This window comes from Phyllobates terribilis, unplaced genomic scaffold, assembly GCF_046119375.1.
Source record: "Phyllobates terribilis strain yellow unplaced genomic scaffold, ASM4611937v1 Scaffold_14__1_contigs__length_39327217, whole genome shotgun sequence".
NCBI classification, from domain to species: domain Eukaryota; kingdom Metazoa; phylum Chordata; class Amphibia; order Anura; family Dendrobatidae; genus Phyllobates; species Phyllobates terribilis.
In genome coordinates, this window is record NW_027362774.1 from 18357102 (window position 1) to 18379242 (window position 22141).

Genomic DNA, 22141 nt, shown 5'->3' on the forward strand with positions numbered 1-22141 from the left:
ACGCTGTACACGCACAGGGAGCATAAGCTGTACACGCACAGGGAGCATACGCTGTTCACGCACAGGGTGCATACGCTGTACACGCACAGGGTGCATACGCTGTACACGCACAGGGTGCAAAAGCTGTACACGCACAGGGAGCAAAAGCTGTACACGCACAGGGAGCAAAAGCTGTACACGCACAGGGTGCATACGCTGTACACGCACAGGGTGCATACGCTGTACACGCACAGGGTGCAAAAGCTGTACACGCACAGGGAGCATACGCTGTACACGCACAGGGTGCATACGCTGTACACGCACAGGGAGCAAAAGCTGTACACGCACAGGGTGCATACGCTGTACACGCACAGGGTGCATACGCTGTACACGCACAGGGAGCATACGCTGTACACGCACAGGGAGCATACGCTGTACACGCACAGGGAGCATACGCTGTACACGCACAGGGTGCATACGCTGTACACGCACAGGGTGCAAAAGCTGTACACGCACAGGGAGCAAAAGCTGTACACGCACAGGGTGCATACGCTGTACACGCACAGGGTGCATACGCTGTACACGCACAGGGTGCAAAAGCTGTACACGCACAGGGAGCATACGCTGTACACGCACAGGGTGCATACGCTGTACACGCACAGGGTGCATACGCTGTACACGCACAGGGTGCATACGCTGTACACGCACAGGGTGCATACGCTGTACACGCACAGGGAGCATACGCTGTACACGCACAGGGAGCATAAGCTGTACACGCACAGGGTGCATACGCTGTACACGCACAGGGTGCATACGCTGTACACGCACAGGGAGCATAAGCTGTACACGCACAGGGAGCATACGCTGAACACGCACAGGGAGCATACGCTGTACACGCACAGGGAGCAAAAGCTGTACACGCACAGGGTGCATACGCTGTTCACGCACAGGGAGCATAAGCTGTACACGCACAGGGAGCATACGCTGTACACGCACAGGGAGCATACGCTGTACACGCACAGGGTGCATACGCTGTTCACGCACAGGGTGCATACGCTGTTCACGCACAGGGTGCACACGCTGTACACGCACAGGGTGCACACGCTGTACACGCACAGGGTGCACACGCTGTACACGCACAGGGAGCATACGCTGTACACGCACAGGGTGTATACGCTGTACACGCACAGGGTGCATACGCTGTACACCACAGGGTGCATACGCTGTACACGCACAGGGTGCACACGCTGTACACGCACAGGGTGCACACGCTGTACACGCACAGGGAGCATACGCTGTACACGCACAGGGAGCATACGCTGTACACGCACAGGGTGCATACGCTGTACACGCACAGGGTGCATACGCTGTACACGCACAGGGTGCATACGCTGTACACGCACAGGGAGCATACGCTGTACACGCACAGGGAGCATAAGCTGTACACGCACAGGGTGCATACGCTGTACACGCACAGGGTGCATACGCTGTACACGCACAGGGAGCATACGCTGTACACGCACAGGGAGCATACGCTGTACACGCACAGGGAGCATACGCTGTTCACGCACAGGGTGCATACGCTGTACACGCACAGGGAGCATACGCTGTACACGCACAGGGAGCATACGCTGTACACGCACAGGGTGCATACGCTGTACACGCACAGGGTGCAAAAGCTGTACACGCACAGGGAGCAAAAGCTGTACACGCACAGGGTGCATACGCTGTACACGCACAGGGAGCATACGCTGTTCACGCACAGGGTGCATACGCTGTACACGCACAGGGTGCAAAAGCTGTACACGCACAGGGAGCAAAAGCTGTACACGCACAGGGTGCATACGCTGTACACGCACAGGGTGCATACGCTGTACACGCACAGGGTGCATACGCTGTACACGCACAGGGTGCATACGCTGTACACGCACAGGGAGCATACGCTGTACACGCACAGGGTGCATACGCTGTACACGCACAGGGTGCATACGCTGTACACGCACAGGGAGCATAAGCTCTACACGCACAGGGAGCATACGCTGTACACGCACAGGGAGCATACGCTGTACACGCACAGGGAGCAAAAGCTGTACACGCACAGGGAGCATACGCTGTACACGCACAGGGAGCATACGCTGTACACGCACAGGGAGCATACGCTGTACACGCACAGGGAGCATACGCTGTACACGCACAGGGAGCATACGCTGTACACGCACAGGGTGCATACGCTGTTCACGCACAGGGTGCATACGCTGTTCACGCACAGGGTGTATACGCTGTACACGCACAGGGTGCATACGCTGTACACGCACAGGGTGCACACGCTGTACACGCACAGGGAGCACACGCTGTACACGCACAGGGTGCATACGCTGTACACCACAGGGTGCATACGCTGTACACCACAGGGTGCATACGCTGTACACGCACAGGGTGCATACGCTGTACACGCACAGGGTGCACACACTGTACACGCACAGGGAGCATACGCTGTACACGCACAGGGTGCATACGCTGTACACGCACAGGGTACATACGCTGTACACGCACAGGGTGCATACGCTGTACACGCACAGGGAGCATACGCTGTACACGCACAGGGAGCATAAGCTGTACACGCACAGGGTGCATACGCTGTACACGCACAGGGTGCATACGCTGTACACGCACAGGGAGCATAAGCTGTACACGCACAGGGAGCATACGCTGTACACGCACAGGGAGCATACGCTGTACACGCACAGGGTGCATACGCTGTACACGCACAGGGAGCATACGCTGTACACGCACAGGGTGCATACGCTGTACACGCACAGGGTGCAAAAGCTGTACACGCACAGGGTGCAAAAGCTGTACACGCACAGGGTGCATACGCTGTACACGCACAGGGAGCATACGCTGTTCACGCACAGGGTGCATACGCTGTACACGCACAGGGTGCAAAAGCTGTACACGCACAGGGAGCAAAAGCTGTACACGCACAGGGTGCATACGCTGTACACGCACAGGGTGCATACGCTGTACACGCACAGGGTGCATACGCTGTACACGCACAGGGAGCATACGCTGTACACGCACAGGGAGCATAAGCTGTACACGCACAGGGTGCATACGCTGTACACGCACAGGGTGCATACGCTGTACACGCACAGGGTGCATACGCTGTACACGCACAGGGAGCATAAGCTGTACACGCACAGGGAGCATACGCTGTACACGCACAGGGAGCATACGCTGTTCACGCACAGGGTGCATACGCTGTACACGCACAGGGTGCATACGCTGTACACGCACAGGGTGCAAAAGCTGTACACGCACAGGGAGCAAAAGCTGTACACGCACAGGGAGCATACACTGTACACGCACAGGGAGCATACACTGTACACGCACAGGGAGCAAAAGCTGTACACGCACAGGGTGCATACGCTGTACACGCACAGGGAGCATACGCTGTACACGCACAGGGAGCAAAAGCTGTTCACGCACAGGGTGCATACGCTGTTCACGCACAGGGAGCATAAGCTGTACACGCACAGGGAGCATACGCTGTACACGCACAGGGAGCATACGCTGTACACGCACAGGGTGCATACGCTGTTCACGCACAGGGTGCATACGCTGTTCACGCACAGGGTGTATACGCTGTACACGCACAGGGAGCATAAGCTGTACACGCACAGGGAGCATAAGCTGTACACGCACAGGGAGCATACGCTGTACACGCACAGGGTGCATACGCTGTACACGCACAGGGAGCATACGCTGTACACGCACAGGGAGCATAAGCTGTACACGCACAGGGAGCATAAGCTGTACACGAACAGGGAGCATAAGCTGTACACGCACAGGGTGCATACGCTGTTCACGCACAGGGTGCATAAGCTGTACACGCACAGGGTGCATACGCTGTTCACGCACAGGGTGCATACGCTGTACACGCACAGGGTGCATACGCTGTACACGCACAGGGAGCAAAAGCTGTACACGCACAGGGTGCATACGCTGTTCACGCACAGGGAGCATAAGCTGTACACGCACAGGGAGCATAAGCTGTACACGCACAGGGAGCATAAGCTGTTCACGCACAGGGAGCATACGCTGTTCACGCACAGGGTGCATACGCTGTACACGCACAGGGAGCATACGCTGTACACGCACAGGGAGCAAAAGCTGTACACGCACAGGGTGCATACGCTGTTCACGCACAGGGAGCATAAGCTGTACACACACAGGGAGCATAAGCTGTACACGCACAGGGAGCATAAGCTGTACACGCACAGGGTGCATACGCTGTACACGCACAGGGAGCATAAGCTGTACACGCACAGGGAGCATACACTGTACACGCACAGGGAGCATAAGCTGTACACGCACAGGGAGCATAAGCTGTACACGCACAGGGTGCATACGCTGTTCACGCACAGGGTGCATACGCTGTTCACGCACAGGGTGCATACGCTGTACACGCACAGGGAGCATACGCTGTACACGCACAGGGAGCAAAAGCTGTACACGCACAGGGTGCATACGCTGTACACGCACAGGGAGCATACACTGTACACGCACAGGGAGCAAAAGCTGTACACGCACAGGGTGCATACGCTGTACACGCACAGGGTGCATACGCTGTACACGCACAGGGAGCACACGCTGTACACGCACAGGGAGCAAAAGCTGTACACGCACAGGGTGCATACGCTGTTCACGCACAGGGAGCATAAGCTGTACACGCACAGGGAGCATAAGCTGTACACGCACAGGGAGCATACGCTGTACACGCACAGGGAGCATACGCTGTACACGCACAGGGTGCATACGCTGTTCACGCACAGGGTGCATACGCTGTACACGCACAGGGAGCATACGCTGTACACGCACAGGGAGCATAAGCTGTACACGCACAGGGAGCATAAGCTGTACACGCACAGGGAGCATACGCTGTACACGCACAGGGTGCATACGCTGTACACGCACAGGGAGCATACGCTGTACACGCACAGGGAGCATAAGCTGTACACGCACAGGGAGCATAAGCTGTACACGCACAGGGAGCATACGCTGTACACGCACAGGGAGCATACGCTGTACACGCACAGGGAGCATACGCTGTTCACGCACAGGGTGCATACGCTGTACACGCACAGGGAGCATAAGCTGTACACGCACAGGGAGCATAAGCTGTACACGCACAGGGAGCATAAGCTGTACACGCACAGGGTGCATACGCTGTACACGCACAGGGTGCAAAAGCTGTACACGCACAGGGTGCATAAGCTGTACACGCACAGGGAGCATAAGCTGTACACGCACAGGGAGCATAAGCTGTACACGCACAGGGAGCATAAGCTGTACACGCACAGGGTGCATACGCTGTACACGCACAGGGTGCATACGCTGTACACGCACAGGGTGCATACGCTGTACACGCACAGGGAGCATAAGCTGTACACGCACAGGGTGCATACGCTGTACACGCACAGGGTGCATACGCTGTACACGCACAGGGTGCATACGCTGTACACGCACAGGGTGCATACGCTGTACACGCACAGGGTGCATACGCTGTACACGCACAGGGAGCATAAGCTGTACACGCACAGGGAGCATAAGCTGTACACGCACAGGGAGCATACGCTGTACACGCACAGGGAGCATAAGCTGTACACGCACAGGGTGCATACGCTGTACACGCACAGGGTGCATACGCTGTTCACGCACAGGGAGCATAAGCTGTACACGCACAGGGAGCATACGCTGTACACGCACAGGGAGCATAAGCTGTACACGCACAGGGAGCATACGCTGTACACGCACAGGGAGCATAAGCTGTACACGCACAGGGTGCATACGCTGTACACGCACAGGGTGCATACGCTGTACACGCACAGGGTGCATACGCTGTACACGCACAGGGTGCATACGCTGTACACGCACAGGGTGCATACGCTGTACACGCACAGGGTGCATACGCTGTACACGCACAGGGTGCATACGCTGTTCACGCACAGGGAGCATAAGCTGTACACGCACAGGGAGCATACGCTGTACACGCACAGGGAGCATAAGCTGTACACGCACAGGGTGCATACGCTGTTCACGCACAGGGTGTATATGCTGTACACGCACAGGGAGCATACGCTGTACACGCACAGGGAGCATACGCTGTACACGCACAGGGAGCATACGCTGTACACGCACAGGGTGCATACGCTGTTCACGCACAGGGTGCATACGCTGTACACGCACAGGGTGCATACGCTGTACACGCACAGGGAGCATACGCTGTACACGCACAGGGAGCATACGCTGTACACGCACAGGATGCATAAGCTGTACACGCACAGGGTGCATACGCTGTTCACGCACAGGGTGCATACGCTGTTCACGCACAGGGTGTATATGCTGTACACGCACAGGGTGCATACGCTGTACACGCACAGGGTGCATACGCTGTTCACGCACAGGGTGTATATGCTGTACACGCACAGGGAGCATAAGCTGTACACGCACAGGGAGCATACGCTGTACACGCACAGGGTGCATACGCTGTTCACGCACAGGGTGTATACGCTGTACATGCACAGGGTGCATACGCTGTACACGCACAGGGAGCATACGCTGTTCACGCACAGGGTGTATATGCTGTACACGCACAGGGTGCATACGCTGTACACGCACAGGGTGTATATGCTGTACACGCACAGGGTGCATACGCTGTTCACGCACAGGGTGTATATGCTGTACACGCACAGGGTGCATACGCTGTTCACGCACAGGGTGTATATGCTGTACACGCACAGGGAGCATAAGCTGTTCACGCACAGGGTGTATATGCTGTACACGCACAGGGTGCATACGCTGTACACGCACAGGGTGTATATGCTGTACACGCACAGGGAGCATACGCTGTTCACGCACAGGGTGTATATGCTGTACACGCACAGGGTGCATACGCTGTACACGCACAGGGTGTATATGCTGTACACGCACAGGGTGTATATAATTGCACCGTGTGAATCACCCACATACTAGTGGCTATAAATATTTGCATTTGGGAATATTGAGAAAATATCATTCTCACTTTCAGAATGGTAAAGCATCCAGACAATTCCTCCAGTCTTCGCCCATGATGTTCCTATTGAACGCCATAATGATAATGAGTTGTTGTTTTCGCAGCTCTGTACATCTACACTCCAGAGGCAGCGGCAGTCGTTCACTAAACTTGTACCTGACTTTCTATCTACACTCCAGAGGCTGCGGCAGTCGTTCACTATACTTGTACCTGACTTTCTATCTACACTCCAGAGGCTGCGGCAGTCGTTCACTATACTTGTACCTGACTTTCTATCTACACTCCAGAGGCTGCGGCAGTCGTTCACTATACTTGTACCTGACTTTCTATCTACACTCCAGAGGCAGCGGCAGTCGTTCACTACACTTGTACCTGACTTTCTATCTACACTCCAGAGGCTGCGGCAGTCGTTCACTATACTTGTACCTGACTTTCTATCTACACTCCAGAGGCTGCGGCAGTCGTTCACTACACTTGTACCTGACTTTCTATCTACACTCCAGAGGCTGCGGCAGTCGTTCACTACACTTGTACCTGACTTTCTATCTACACTCCAGAGGCTGCGGCAGTCGTTCACTATACTTGTACCTGACTTTCTATCTACACTCCAGAGGCTGCGGCAGTCGTTCACTATACTTGTACCTGACTTTCTATCTACACTCCAGAGGCTGCGGCAGTCGTTCACTAAACTTGTACCTGACTTTCTATCTACACTCCAGAGGCAGCGGAAGTCGTTCACTGCACTTGTACCTGACTTTCTATCTACAGTCCAGAGGCTGCGGCAGTCGTTCACTAAACTTGTACCTGACTTTCTATCTACACTCCAGAGGCTGCGGCAGTCGTTCACTACACTTGTACCTGACTTTCTATCTACAGTCCAGAGGCTGCGGCAGTCGTTCACTACACTTGTACCTGACTTTCTATCTACACTCCAGAGGCTGCGGCAGTCGTTCACTACACTTGTACCTGACTTTCTATCTACAGTGCAGAGGCTGCGGCAGTCGTTCACTATACTTGTACCTGACTTTCTATCTACACTCCAGAGGCTGCGGCAGTCGTTCACTACACTTGTACCTGACTTTCTATCTACACTCCAGAGGCTGCGGCAGTCGTTCACTACACTTGTACCTGACTTTCTATCTACACTCCAGAGGCTGCGGCAGTCGTTCACTATACTTGTACCTGACTTTCTATCTACACTCCAGAGGCTGCGGCAGTCGTTCACTATACTTGTACCTGACTTTCTATCTACACTCCAGAGGCTGCGGCAGTCGTTCACTATACTTGTACCTGACTTTCTATCTACACTCCAGAGGCTGCGGCAGTCGTTCACTATACTTGTACCTGACTTTCTATCTACACTCCAGAGGCTGCGGCAGTCGTTCACTATACTTGTACCTGACTTTCTATCTACACTCCAGAGGCAGCGGCAGTCGTTCACTACACTTGTACCTGACTTTCTATCTACACTCCAGAGGCTGCGGCAGTCGTTCACTATACTTGTACCTGACTTTCTATCTACACTCCAGAGGCTGCGGCAGTCGTTCACTATACTTGTACCTGACTTTCTATCTACACTCCAGAGGCTGCGGCAGTCGTTCACTACACTTGTACCTGACTTTCTATCTACACTCCAGAGGCTGCGGCAGTCGTTCACTACACTTGTACCTGACTTTCTATCTACACTCCAGAGGCTGCGGCAGTCGTTCACTACACTTGTACCTGACTTTCTATCTACACTCCAGAGGCTGCGGCAGTCGTTCACTACACTTGTACCTGACTTTCTATCTACACTCCAGAGGCTGCGGCAGTTGTTCACTGCACTTGTACCTGACTTTCTATCTACACTCCAGAGGCTGCGGCAGTTGTTCACTGCACTTGTACCTGACTTTCTATCTACACTCCAGAGGCTGCGGCAGTCGTTCACTATACTTGTACCTGACTTTCTATCTACACTCCAGAGGCTGCGGCAGTCGTTCACTACACTTGTACCTGACTTTCTATCGGTGGTAACGAGCACTTAAGTCTATGAGGCTTTGTGGAAGGAAATGAAAGCGGCCAGGTCTGTCTCAGAAGAGACTCCATAACCTCATAAATAATCGTTCATTCATTTCACTTCTCTGCATGAGACTTTGTGATCTCTGCACAAGACTTAAATCAATGCGACTCTGCTCCAAGCTCCAGCTATCAACTGTGAAATGACGGGTCATCGCTCCATCGCTGACATTAGCCAAGATAATATAAATTCTCTGGGAAAAATCAGTCGCCAGAGGAAATAAACTTCTCTTTATTGGACGGATTGTTCACTGAATTTACAACCTTCACGGTGCGCACCCTCGATCTCGACATGTCTATGGTTTATGTGCCTGTACATGTCAAGGCCTCTTCTGTCCCACACTGCCATTTTTTTTTCACCCTCAGGGAGACGAAGGAGTAAAATGAACAAATAAGTCGAGACTTACCACCTGGACCTGCCCGTCCTCTCCAATCTGGTGGAACTGCACCTGCTGGGCATTGGCCAGGGCGTAGTGCAGGGCCTGGGGGGGCGTCTGCTGCAGGTCACTGGAGGACGACACTGTGTTCTGCACACCGTCTGCAAGGGGAAAAGGACAACACACAAAAAGTAATAAGATTCACATCACTGACAGTCAATCGGCAGAAGCCTCCAATTAAACAGGTGTGCAAAATTTGGGTTTATGAAAATTGTTTTAAATCAAGTTTTCATCAGCCCAGGAACATCAGTGCAATACACTAGAGCATCGTCTTGAGAAAAGTATGGAAGGAATTCCTTTTCTCTGCTTCTTCACCATGAAAAAAAACATTCCTAACCAATCTAATGACACCAAAATCATCCACCAAAAGTCAAGCAAAAGGGTCAAAGTATGGTGCAAGAAAAAGCCTATGGAGTCAGTATTTGTAAAAAAAAAATGTATGTGATGGAATTTTTTCAATATTTTTATCGAGTTCAGATATCGAAAGTATATAAAAATCACCTCTTTTCAAACAATTTTACCCTTGTGTTATGACTCTTCAATCCACTACAATGGTAACTATGTTGGGTTGTGATATTTGCACCATATTTATGGTGGATTTTTCCATTAGTAATACTGTTTTGTGACACGTAGAACAGATCCAAGGGCAGTGGCTAGGCTAATGGTGACTGCAGTCCCAAAATGTTTTATTAATTTGCAGCATGTTTTATTAAAATTACTGGTGCCCAGCAACTGTGAAGTGGCGTTAAGTGCAGCTAGTGAGTTGCATCATACATCTGCATGACAAAGAACCATCAAACACCGTCATAAAGCCGAATCACCACTGATAGCTCCTTGGAGATTCCCGTTTGGCTCATTATAAAATCCACCCTTCCCGCAGGATGTCACATCCTAAAGCTCCAAGTTGTGTAACGCACAGATCCGCACTGCTGTGTCTTACAGTAGAGGGGTCCCAGAAGAAAGGCATTAAAGGGGTATTCCTATTATGTCTCAGATGTGGATCTTACCTCCCTCATGTAAAGTATGGGGCTCCCTCTTGCTTGGCCATAAGTCATATAGACATTAGAGGAGAGAACCGATGGCCACCTCTTTCTGGGTGCACCGGCTGGTGGCCTCCTTGAACATCACATGTGGTATTAAGGTTGCGAGGTGCCCAGGCTGTAAGGGCCAATGGCCTCAGCTTCTGTAATTCAGATGTATTTACACCGAAAGATAATTGTTAATCAGTGATCTTGAAGCGCTCCCAACAACTATCTATGTCATGCAGTGTAATTGCTTTATTTATGCATCGTTCGCCATCTCCTCCCGTTTCCAGCGCAGCTCCAATCCTCTTCCAAATCGGGACTTAAATTCTGACTCTCCGGATGAATCACACAGGGATTTATCCGTAGACTGGGAGTCGCCTTCTCACCGTAAGTCCATGGTTTCTTGTTCTGGCACTCCAAGAAAACAGCTCCTAGAGGAGGACTAGAGCGACGCTGGAAACCAGGGAAGACGGTGAACGGTAAAGTATATTAATACACTTACACTACATTACACGCATAGACAGGATTAGGAAACATTTTTACTGATCTTTTCCAGAAGGTTCAGTGAGCAGCGTTTCCTGCAGTCTGCGGTGTACAGCGGCTAATAAACCACAAACATTTACTAATAATCGGCCGTTTAGTGCCGCTGGTTGGTCCACTGATTGGATTGACTCGTGGAAGGTCGGTCAGACAATGGGTAGAGGATTTGTATGTGTTTTATGCACAATCCAGGGATCGTCACCCTTAGTCAGGTTTTACATTTATGAACCTCGACCTCGATGAGTTTCCAGTCCCGGCTCCGCAGCATTTCTTCCTTCCTGTAACACTTGCACCGGGCTGAGATCTTCACAATCATGCTCCAACCTGCCAATAAGGTGGAATTGGTCTCTCCCCCTGTAACCCCATTACTAACATTCCTCACCCCGGGGGGCCAGGTTCCTTAGGCTTTTTTCCAAAGCTCTTCATCCACACCTTGAATCAATCATTAGAAAATGAGAAATATTTGAAGATCTTTTGCTTGTTAAAATCCCAACCTCACACATATATTGTACATCGAAGACGCAGACATGTCAGATAATAACACGTCACATCCCAAGAACCAGATGAGACAGATGGTAACAAAAACACATTATTATGCTTCTGCTACAATAAAGATGCCGGCCTCATCAGGCAAATCACAGACACATATAAGGGGATCTGAATAACACATGTATAGGTGGAAAATAACAGCACAATTGGGAGGAATATATTTTCTAAGAGCAGATGACAGAGACTTGTCCGGAGCGGCTCGTCAGCCTCTGTGCAGCCCTGACAGTGTCGTATATTATAATGACAGCCCCTCCAGGATAAAGGTGCAACACGAAACAGAAGAGATGATATAGGGGCCACTGGCTGATGGAAGTCAGGTGTCCTGTGCAAGGCATCAGCCGTCCTCCAAGCGGGGAGTAATTCATTCCAATATCCTGTGTACGGGTCACAATACTCCGCTCCGCGGTGTGAGTTATGGCCGCAGCATTCCTGCCTAATGCTACTCTGCAGGAAGATGGGCGCAGGCAGTAAAAAGAGCCATTTACTAAGCCGATCATTAAAACAGCGAGGCTATGACATGGAGGGTGGGATTACATCATTGATAAGGTCATATATCATACCGGAGCACATCTATATACATATCGCTCAGGGCAGTAACTCGGATTAAATGGTGAGAAGAAGAAACTGTGAATAGGAGGAATCTGCACCGGTGGGTGAATGCCTTCAGAGTTTCTGCACCGGTGGGTGAATGCCTTCAGAGTTTCTGCACCGGTGGGTGAATGCCTTCAGAGTTTCTGCACCGGTGGGTGAATGTCTTCAGAGTTTCTGCACCAGTGGGTGAATGTCTTCAGAGTTTCTGCACCAGTGGGTGAATGTCTTCAGAGTTTCTGCACCAGTGGGTGAATGTCTTCAGAGTTTCTGCACCAGTGGGTGAATGCCTTCAGAGTTTCTGCACCGGTGGGTGAATGTCTTCAGAGTTTCTGCACCGGTGGGTGAATGCCTTCAGAGTTTCTGCACCAGTGGGTGAATGTCTTCAGAGTTTCTGCACCAGTGGGTGAATGTCTTCAGAGTTTCTGCACCAGTGGGTGAATGTCTTCAGAGTTTCTGCACCAGTGGGTGAATGTCTTCAGAGTTTCCGCACCAGTGGGTGAATGCCTTCAGAGTTTCTGCACCGGTGGGTGAATGTCTTCAGAGTTTCTGCACCAGTGGGTGAATGTCTTCAGAGTTTCTGCACCAGTGGGTGAATGTCTTCAGAGTTTCTGCACCAGTGGGTGAATGTCTTCAGAGTTTCTGCACCGGTGGGTGAATGTCTTCAGAGTTTCTGCACCAGTGGGTGAATGTCTTCAGAGTTTCTGCACCAGTGGGTGAATGTCTTCAGAGTTTCTGCACCAGTGGGTGAATGTCTTCAGAGTTTCTGCACCAGTGGGTGAATGCCTTCAGAGTTTCTGCACCGGTGGGTGAATGTCTTCAGAGTTTCTGCACCAGTGGGTGAATGTCTTCAGAGTTTCTGCACCGGTGGGTGAATGTCTTCAGAGTTTCTGCACCAGTGGGTGAATGTCTTCAGAGTTTCTGCACCAGTGGGTGAATGTCTTCAGAGTTTCTGCACCAGTGGGTGAATGTCTTCAGAGTTTCTGCACCAGTGGGTGAATGCCTTCAGAGTTTCTGCACCGGTGGGTGAATGTCTTCAGAGTTTCTGCACCAGTGGGTGAATGTCTTCAGAGTTTCTGCACCAGTGGGTGAATGTCTTCAGAGTTTCTGCACCAGTGGGTGAATGTCTTCAGAGTTTCTGCACCGGTGGGTGAATGCCTTCAGAGTTTCTGCACCGGTGGGTGAATGCCTTCAGAGTTTCTGCACCGGTGGGTGAATGTCTTCAGAGTTTCTGCACCAGTGGGTGAATGTCTTCAGAGTTTCTGCACCAGTGGGTGAATGCCTTCAGAGTTTCTGCACCGGTGGGTGAATGTCTTCAGAGTTTCTGCACCAGTGGGTGAATGTCTTCAGAGTTTCTGCACCAGTGGGTGAATGCCTTCAGAGTTTCTGCACCGGTGGGTGAATGTCTTCAGAGTTTCTGCACCTACCAGTGGGTGAATGTCTTCAGAGTTTCTGCACCAGTGGGTGAATGTCTTCAGAGTTTCTGCACCGGTGGGTGAATGTCTTCAGAGTTTCTGCACCGGTGGGTGAATGTCTTCAGAGTTTCTGCACCGGTGGGTGAATGTCTTCAGAGTTTCTGCACCGGTGGGTGAATGTCTTCAGAGTTTCTGCACCGGTGGGTGAATGTCTTCAGAGTTTCTGCACCGGTGGGTGGATGTCTTCAGAGTTTCTGCACCAGTGGGTGAATGTCTTCAGAGTTTCTGCACCAGTGGGTGAATGTCTTCAGAGTTTCTGCACCAGTGGGTGAATGTCTTCAGAGTTTCTGCACCAGTGGGTGAATGTCTTCAGAGTTTCTGCACCATTGGGTGAATGTCTTCAGAGTTTCTGCACCAGTGGGTGAATGTCTTCAGAGTTTCTGCACCAGTGGGTGAATGTCTTCAGAGTTTCTGCACCAGTGGGTGAATGTCTTCAGAGTTTCTGCACCAGTGGGTGAATGTCTTCAGAGTTTCTCCGCAGAGAAGTGTCAGTGTCTCTATGGGGAAAGCATGGCTCTCAGCTCTTGTCTCTGCAGTCACCGCACAGGATTGCTGGAGGACCAGTCACCGATCCATCAGGTCCCGCTGGCACATGGCGAGTCACTACTGTAAGGGACCATCCTGAATTGAGTACGCCTTGTGGCGGTGGGATGGCTTTTATAATTTTTTGTGCTTTCTCGCCTACACAATCTACAACCATCCAGTCCTTCCACACGCTGGAGACATTTGGAGGAGAAGGTACCATGTTCCAGACACTCTAACCGTCTCGAGTCCATCTGCTTTCCCCAGGATAGTGCCCAACAGATTATCTCTGCACTTGCACCCAAACTACTCAGTGATACCCAAAGATATACAAGTGATTAATGCAGCTCTTGAATGCCCAGTTACACATCCGTTAGGTCCCTGGTTACTCTTACTATGTCAGTGATACCCAAAGATATACAAGTGATTAATGCAGCTCTTGAACGCCCAGGATCCTCGTCCGTTAGGTCCCTGGTTCTCCAAGGTCGATGAGACAATGAGGACGTGATCTCACCGTTATAGAACACAACTTGTCACATCTTCTTGACCTGGTACCACGGTTGGTCTTCCAGTGGAATCTGGCAACATCCTCACACCTGGTTAGTTACAGCACTGTTCAGACAGTAGTCATTTCGCTGTTATTTTCCTCTAACTTCACCCACCCTTATCGTTCATTGCCGGGGCCCCCACACCTGCTCGGTAAGGTGCGCGGTCCTTAATGTTTTATCCACTTATTTTTCTTTACAATTTTAGATGTGGCCGAGCAATGTTTGTTAAAGCAAATGATTTACAAAAAGTTTCACATTACTTATAGGGAACAGTAATGGGACCAACCTGGCACACCTAGCCCCGGGCAATCTCATGTAATAAGTTATTATTACTAATAACATTTTGATCATTTCTTTTTGTGCTATGTTGACACCAGGCAGCGGTAACGATTTACGTAGTGTCGTAAGGGACATGTGGGTGACAATAGAAAGGGGCCAGATAATTACAAGCCATGAGCTCCATCCAGCACATAAAAAATCCCGTAGGAAAATATCAGAGTTAAACAATCAAAGTAATTTGTTATGCAGGCTTGGAAGAGCGATTTGGCACGATATCCGGTTTTACTGCGGCTTCACAGTTCATCTGTAGACCAAAACCTGGAGCCTTTAACAACTGCAAAACTTATTGAACTGTAAAGGGAAAAAAAAGCTTTGAATTTTGCAGCAAAAGTTCAATATGACCTCAGGAATCCTAACTAAGGGACAGGAAAAAACGTTAGTCGAAATGACCGATGATCTGAATCGCCATGGTAAGAAAAGGCTGGCAGCTAACACATAGTGACAGGGCCAGGCTCGCAGCCCTCGGGAGGAGAAAAATAAAGCAAGAGCCCATATGCTGTGGAGATTGGAAGCTGGCTGTAGAAAGCGCAGAACAATCTGCAGCGCTCGCAGACTCTTGCACAACCAAGTGCAACGTTTCCAAATCATCGTGCCAGAGGAAATACTGAGACGCAACGTTTCTGTGATCCCGACAATCTGTTCCAGTTCTTCAGTGCAAAAGAGGGAGCTCAGATGTTTTATTCCACCTATAGTGGAAACCGAAATACAAGTATTCAGGACCATCAAATTATATCCTCGGACTCTTGACAGAAAGGAAAAAAAGGCATCCAGGTTGTGTGGTAGAGAAGAGGACTGAGGGTCCGGACCGCGCTCGGCACAGTCCTGCAACAAAACGTCTACCTGATAGTGATGAGAATGGCCGGGTAATAAAGCTCTAACAACCCATCTCTCCATCTATATGACCAATGGATCTCACCGAGTTACTGTAACATTATCCCATGCCAGGATGGCAATATCACCAAGTCTACACCTGAGAAAACCAGTCTGAGTGGTATAGGAAAGACTTATCAGAACGAAAGCCTGGTGAAAGTAAGAAACACCAAACTTTCCATCTGCCTCAAGCCATGACTGCTGCAGATTTCCATCGGCCAGGCTGCTAAATCACACTCACTTTTAAGAAAAAGTTAGAAAGTGGCGGAAAAAAGTTGCCGAGTTCTGAACAAATGGTTCATGCTCCAAAATCAGTGACTTTTTCCGGATAGAATTTTGCCACAAAGCCAGTGATTAATACATCCGCTAAGAAGACTGTCGATCTCTACCGCAATGCTTATACAGCAAAGAGGTCAATGGAGAAATAGTAAAGGACGGCTTACAAACTATTTAGTCATGTAGATATCTAAACTTGACACATCACTCGTTGTATGGTGTAAAATATAAAATAAACGTTAAACTTTACACCCGACAGATGCCAGTAGTCCACATCCATCATCCATTGGGCCTCATGTTAAAAGAAAGTATATGGTTTTGGTTTTTTTTAGAAGGGATGAAATTGTATTGAATTAATATGATATATACAGTACAGACCAAAAGTTTGGACACACCTTCTCATTTAAAGAGTTTCCTGTATTTTCTTGGCTATGAAAATTGTACATTCACACTGAAGGCATCAAAACTATGAATTACCACATGTGGAATTATATACTTCACAAAAAAGTGTGAAACAACTGAAAATATGTCTTATATTCTAGGTTCTTCACAGTGGCCACCTTTTGCTTTGATGACTGCTTTGCACACTCTTGGCATTCTCTTGATGAGCTTCAGGAGGTAGTCACCGGAAATGGTCTTCACTTCACAGGTGTGCCCTGTCAGGGTTAATAAGTGGGATTTCTTGCCTTATAAATGGGGTTGGGACAATCAGTTGTGTTGTGCAGAAGTCTGGTGGATACACAGCTGATAGTCCTACTGAATAGACTGTTAGAATTTGTATTATGGCAAGAAAAAAACAGCTAAGTAAAGAAAAACGAGTGGCCATCATTACTTTAGGAAATGAAGGTCAGTCAGTGCGAAAAATTGGGCAAACTTTGAAAGTGTCCCCAAGTGCAGTTGCAAAAACCATCAAGCGCTACAAAGAAACTGGCTCACATGAGGACCGCCCCAGGAAAGGAAGACCAAGAGTCACCTCTGCTTCTGAGGATAAGTTTATCCGAGTCACCAGCCTCAGAAATCACAGGTTAACAGCAGCTCAGATTAGAGACCAGGTCAATGCCACACAGAGTTCTAGCAGCAGACACATCTCTACAACAACTGTTAAGAGGAGACTTTGTGCAGCCGGCCTTCATGGTAAAATAGCTGCTAGGAAACCACTGCTAAGGACAGGCAACAAGCAGAAGAGACTTGTTTGGGCTAAAGAACACAAGGAATGGACATTAGACCAGTGGAAATCTGTGCTTTGGTCTGATGAGTCCAAATTTGAGATCTTTGGTTCCAACCACCGTGTCTTTGTGCGACGCAGAAAAGGTGAACGGATGGACTCTACATGCCTGGTTCCCACCGTGAAGCATGGAGGAGGAGGTGTGATGGTGTGGGGGGGCTTTGCTGGTGACACTGTTGGGGATTTATTCAAAATTGAAGGCATACTGAACCAGCATGGCTACCACAGCATCTTGCAGCGGCATGCTATTCCATCCGGTTTGCGTTTAGTTGGACCATCATTTATTTTTCAACTGGACAATGACCCCAAGCACACCTCCAGGCTGTGTAAGGGCTATTTGACCAAGAAGGAGAGTGATGGGGGGCTACGCCAGATGACCTGGCCTCCACAGTCACCAGACCTGAACCCAATCGAGATGGTTTGGGGTGAGCTGGACCGCAGAGTGAAGGCAAAAGGGCCAACAAGTGCTAAGCATCTCTGGGAACTCCTTCAAGATTGTTGGAAGACCATTTCCGGTGACTACCTCTTGAAGCTCATCAAGAGAATGCCAAGAGTGTGCAAAGCAGTCATCAAAGCAAAAGGTGGCTACTGTGAAGAACCTAGAATATAAGACATATTTTCAGTTGTTTCACACTTTTTTGTTAAGTATATAATTCCACATGTGTTAATTCATAGTTTTGATGCCTTCAGTGTGAATGTACAATTTTCATAGCCAAGAAAATACAGGAAACTCTTTAAATGAGAAGGTGTGTCCAAACTTTTGGTCTGTACTGTAAATTAATATAACCGAAGAAGAAGATGGAGCCAGGAAGTTACAGGCCAGTGAGCCTTACTTCTATACCAGGAAATATTTCTGAACAAATTGTTAAACAGCCTGTATTGTAAGTACTAAGATAATAATACAGTAATTAACCAGAGCCAGCATGGGTTTGTACCAAACAAGTCATGCCAGACTAATCTAATTTGCCTCTATGATGGAATCACTGACTGGGTGGATAAGGGAAATGCGGTAGATGTAGTATATTATGACTTTAGTAAAGCATTTAATAAAGTATCTCATATTATCCTTATTGAAAAAATGACTACGTATGGGATTGACAAGGCTACGGTTAGGTGGATTCATAACTGGCTCAATAAATCGTACTCAAAGAGTGGTAATAAATGGTGGCATATCCAATTGGAAGAGTGTTTCCAGAGGGGACCACAAGGCTCTGTCCAGGCCCAAGTGTTATTCAACATTTTTATTAATGATCTAGATAAGGGAACTGAAGGTAAACTAATCAAATTTGCAGACGATGTAAAGCTAAGAGGGATAGCTAATACTAGAGAAGACAGAGAAAGGATTCAGAAGGATCTAGATAAGCTTGAACAATTGTGCAGCAAACAGCAGAATGGTATTTAACAGAGAGAAATGCAAAGTCCTACACCTGGGCAAGAAAAACAAAAATGACATGTACAGAATGGGAGGAATAGAACTAAGCAACAGCACGTGTCAAAAAAGAGTTGGGTATACTAATAGATCACAGACTGCACATGAGTCAACAGTGTGATGCAGCAGCAAAAAAGGCAAATACAATTCTGGGATGTATAAACAGAAGTATAGAGTCTAGATCACGTGAAGTCATTATCCCCCCTCTACTCCTCTTTGGTCAGACCTCATCTGGAAACTGTGTCCAGTTCTGGGCACCACATTTTAAAAAAAAGAATAGAGCAAGTTCAGAGAAGAGCGACCAGGATGGTGACCGGTCTGCAAACTATGTCCTACGAGGAACAATTAAAGGATCTGGGAATGTTTAGCTTACAAAAAAGAAGGCTAAGAGGAGACTTAATAGCTGTCTACAAATATCTGAAGGCCCGTCACAGTGCAGAGGGATCATTCTTATTCTCATTTGCACATGGAAACACCAGAAGCAATGGGATGAAATTGAGTCGGAGAAGACACAGATTAGATATTAGAAAAAAACGTTTTGACAGTTAGGTGATCAATGAGAGGAACAGGCGGCCACGAGAGGTGGTGAGTTCTCCTTCATTGGACGTCTTCAATCAGAGGCTGGACAGACATCTGTCTGAGATGATCTAGTGACTCCTGCATTGAGCCGGGGGGTTGTATGCAATGACCCCGGAGGTCCCCTACAACTCTAACATTCTAGGATTCTATGATTCGTTGATACTTCACTACATTCTTAACCCCTTCTCGACATCCGTATAAAAAAACAAAAATGGCCCAAAAAAAAATTGCCCTATCCTGAAAATGAAGATTTTATGTGTATTATGTAAAATTCTGCAGCTTTGTAATATAATTTCAGCATTCAGTTTTCCACTCCACCTCACAGGTGCATTGCCCGCCGCCGGTCCTACACAAGCACAGCTAGCAGAGATACTGAAAAGTGGAGCACAAACTATACGAGAAATCTGCTAAACTTCTCCGTACAATTCATTTACTAAACTTTCAGATGTTCATTTAGTAATCTTTGGTTGCTTTTAACACTTAAAAGGACACATTAGTAATTTTTCAACAATTGACCAACTTCGACTTTTCCCCCCCAAATACATCAAATAGGAATATTCACCTTTGAAAACACACAAAAAAAAAAAAAAATGGACCACACAAAAAAATATGACTTCTCTACAAAAACCCAGCAGTCTACATTTTATTATTTTTCCTCCTTCTCTCCTCCGTAAATGGAATTTCAGAGCTAATGTGGCTTGACGGGTCAAACGCGTAGAAAAAACATTACAAACAAACGTTTGCCAATCAAAAGCTGAAAACATATTGTACCAATCTATTATAACGACGAGCCGTGTTTGTACATGCCAAGTCCGGCCTCAACCGCTGCTTTTTTTTTTTATTCAGTTCTAAATGAAGCTGAAAGGTAATAAAAATCTCTGCTGAGTAGTCAGCCATGTTACCGTCAAATAAGCCTTGACCTATTAATGCCTTGATCGAGGTCTATCCGACAGGCGGCCCATGTCTAGGTATAGCGTCCATTGCTGAATAAACAGCTCCTATTTCTCGGAATGTCGCGCGCGGACGTCTTCTAACCGGCCACGATTTTACAGCCAGTGTCTTAAGTAACATTTAATCGTTTGTGTAGTCGTATTACTGGTCCACTGTTCGGACCCCTCCAGCGATAAATGGACAAGAAAAGTCAACGAAAGTTCAAACCAGACAGATCTTAATGTGCAATCTTTAGCCGCGTGGAGGAAATACTCAATTCAGCTTTCCAGGTTCCACTTCTCTGTTTTAAATCTAATAATAAGATGTGTTTTACATTAGTGAAATCCAAAAAGGTAATTCTCTAAATGAATATTTGTAAAACGTCACAGAAGCGTAGGGCGCCACAGACCAAAGAAATAAAGCTTATAACGCCGGTAAGAGAACGCTCCAAATTCTGAGTATCTGGTGTGTTGTGCCGCACAGAGATGGAGCTGATGAACAGTCACATACGGCCCCAATTATTGTTTGTAGTTGCACATTCTTTTACTAATCTGAAGACTGAGACTGTACACAGTCCCAATGGGGAAGGGAAACCATCAGACTATATTTACCCCCCATATTAGTTCCATAGTAGTGATCAGCCCAAAAAGGATTTATGTCTCTGACATGTTCACGTACTGTTTTTAGAAGAGGTTTATGTCTAGGACATGTTCACGTACTGTTTTTAGAAGAGGTTTATGTCTCGGACATGTTCACGTACTGTTTTTAGAAGAGCGTTATGTCTCGGACATGTTCACGTACTGTTTTTAGAAGAGGTTTATGTCTCTGACATGTTCACGTACTGTTTTTAGAAGAGCGTTATGACTCGGACATGTTCACGTACTGTTTTTAGAAGAGGTTTATGTCTCTGACATGTTCACGTACTGTTTTTAGAAGAGGTTTATGTCTAGGACATGTTCACGTACTGTTTTTAGAAGAGGTTTATGTCTCGGACATGTTCACGTACTGTTTTTAGAAGAGCGTTATGTCTCGGACATGTTCACGTACTGTTTTTAGAAGAGGTTTATGTCTCTGACATGTTCACGTACTGTTTTTAGAAGAGGTTTATGTCTCTGACATGTTCACGTACTGTTTTTAGAAGAGCGTTATGACTCGGACATGTTCACGTACTGTTTTTAGAAGAGGTTTATGTCTCTGACATGTTCACGTACTGTTTTTAGAAGAGGTTTATGTCTCTGACATGTTCACGTACTGTTTTTAGAAGAGCGTTATGTCTCGGACATGTTCACGTACTGTTTTTAGAAGAGGTTTATGTCTCTGACATGTTCACGCACTGTTTTTAGAAGAGCTTATTACTCAGTAGCGAGGATATCTGCAGGTATCGCACCTGATCAGTCCTGCAATCATCAGCAGACGTGAAGTTCCGGGGACGGCGCGCCCTCCATGCAGAACACTTGTTGTAAGAGGCTTCAATCCGATCGCAGATTTTCACATAACCAAATGTGTTTTAGCCATTTGTGATGCATGAACTATCCGGTACGGAGGCAATGTTTTTTTGGGTTTGTCTAGAAGCACAGTGTCTCCGAGGCTGCGGTATCACCTTTCTGCAGATGAGAGACACATCCGTCACAAACAGTACCGTCGCCAAATGTGAAATCAAGGCATCGTTCATCTCGCAGTGAAGCCGACAACATCCATCA

The 22141-nt window shown here is 48.4% G+C and overlaps 1 protein-coding gene across 1 annotated transcript in view; it reads right to left on the reverse strand.

Annotated features, from left to right (window-relative positions):
• The window catches only part of BANP (BTG3 associated nuclear protein), a 433716-nt gene that overhangs the window by 173009 nt on the left and 238566 nt on the right, over window positions 1-22141 (reverse strand). The window contains exon 9 of the mRNA XM_073659719.1: window positions 9517-9647. Within this exon, the coding sequence (XP_073515820.1) occupies window positions 9517-9647 (131 nt within the window). The remainder of the gene's footprint in view (window positions 1-9516; window positions 9648-22141) is intronic.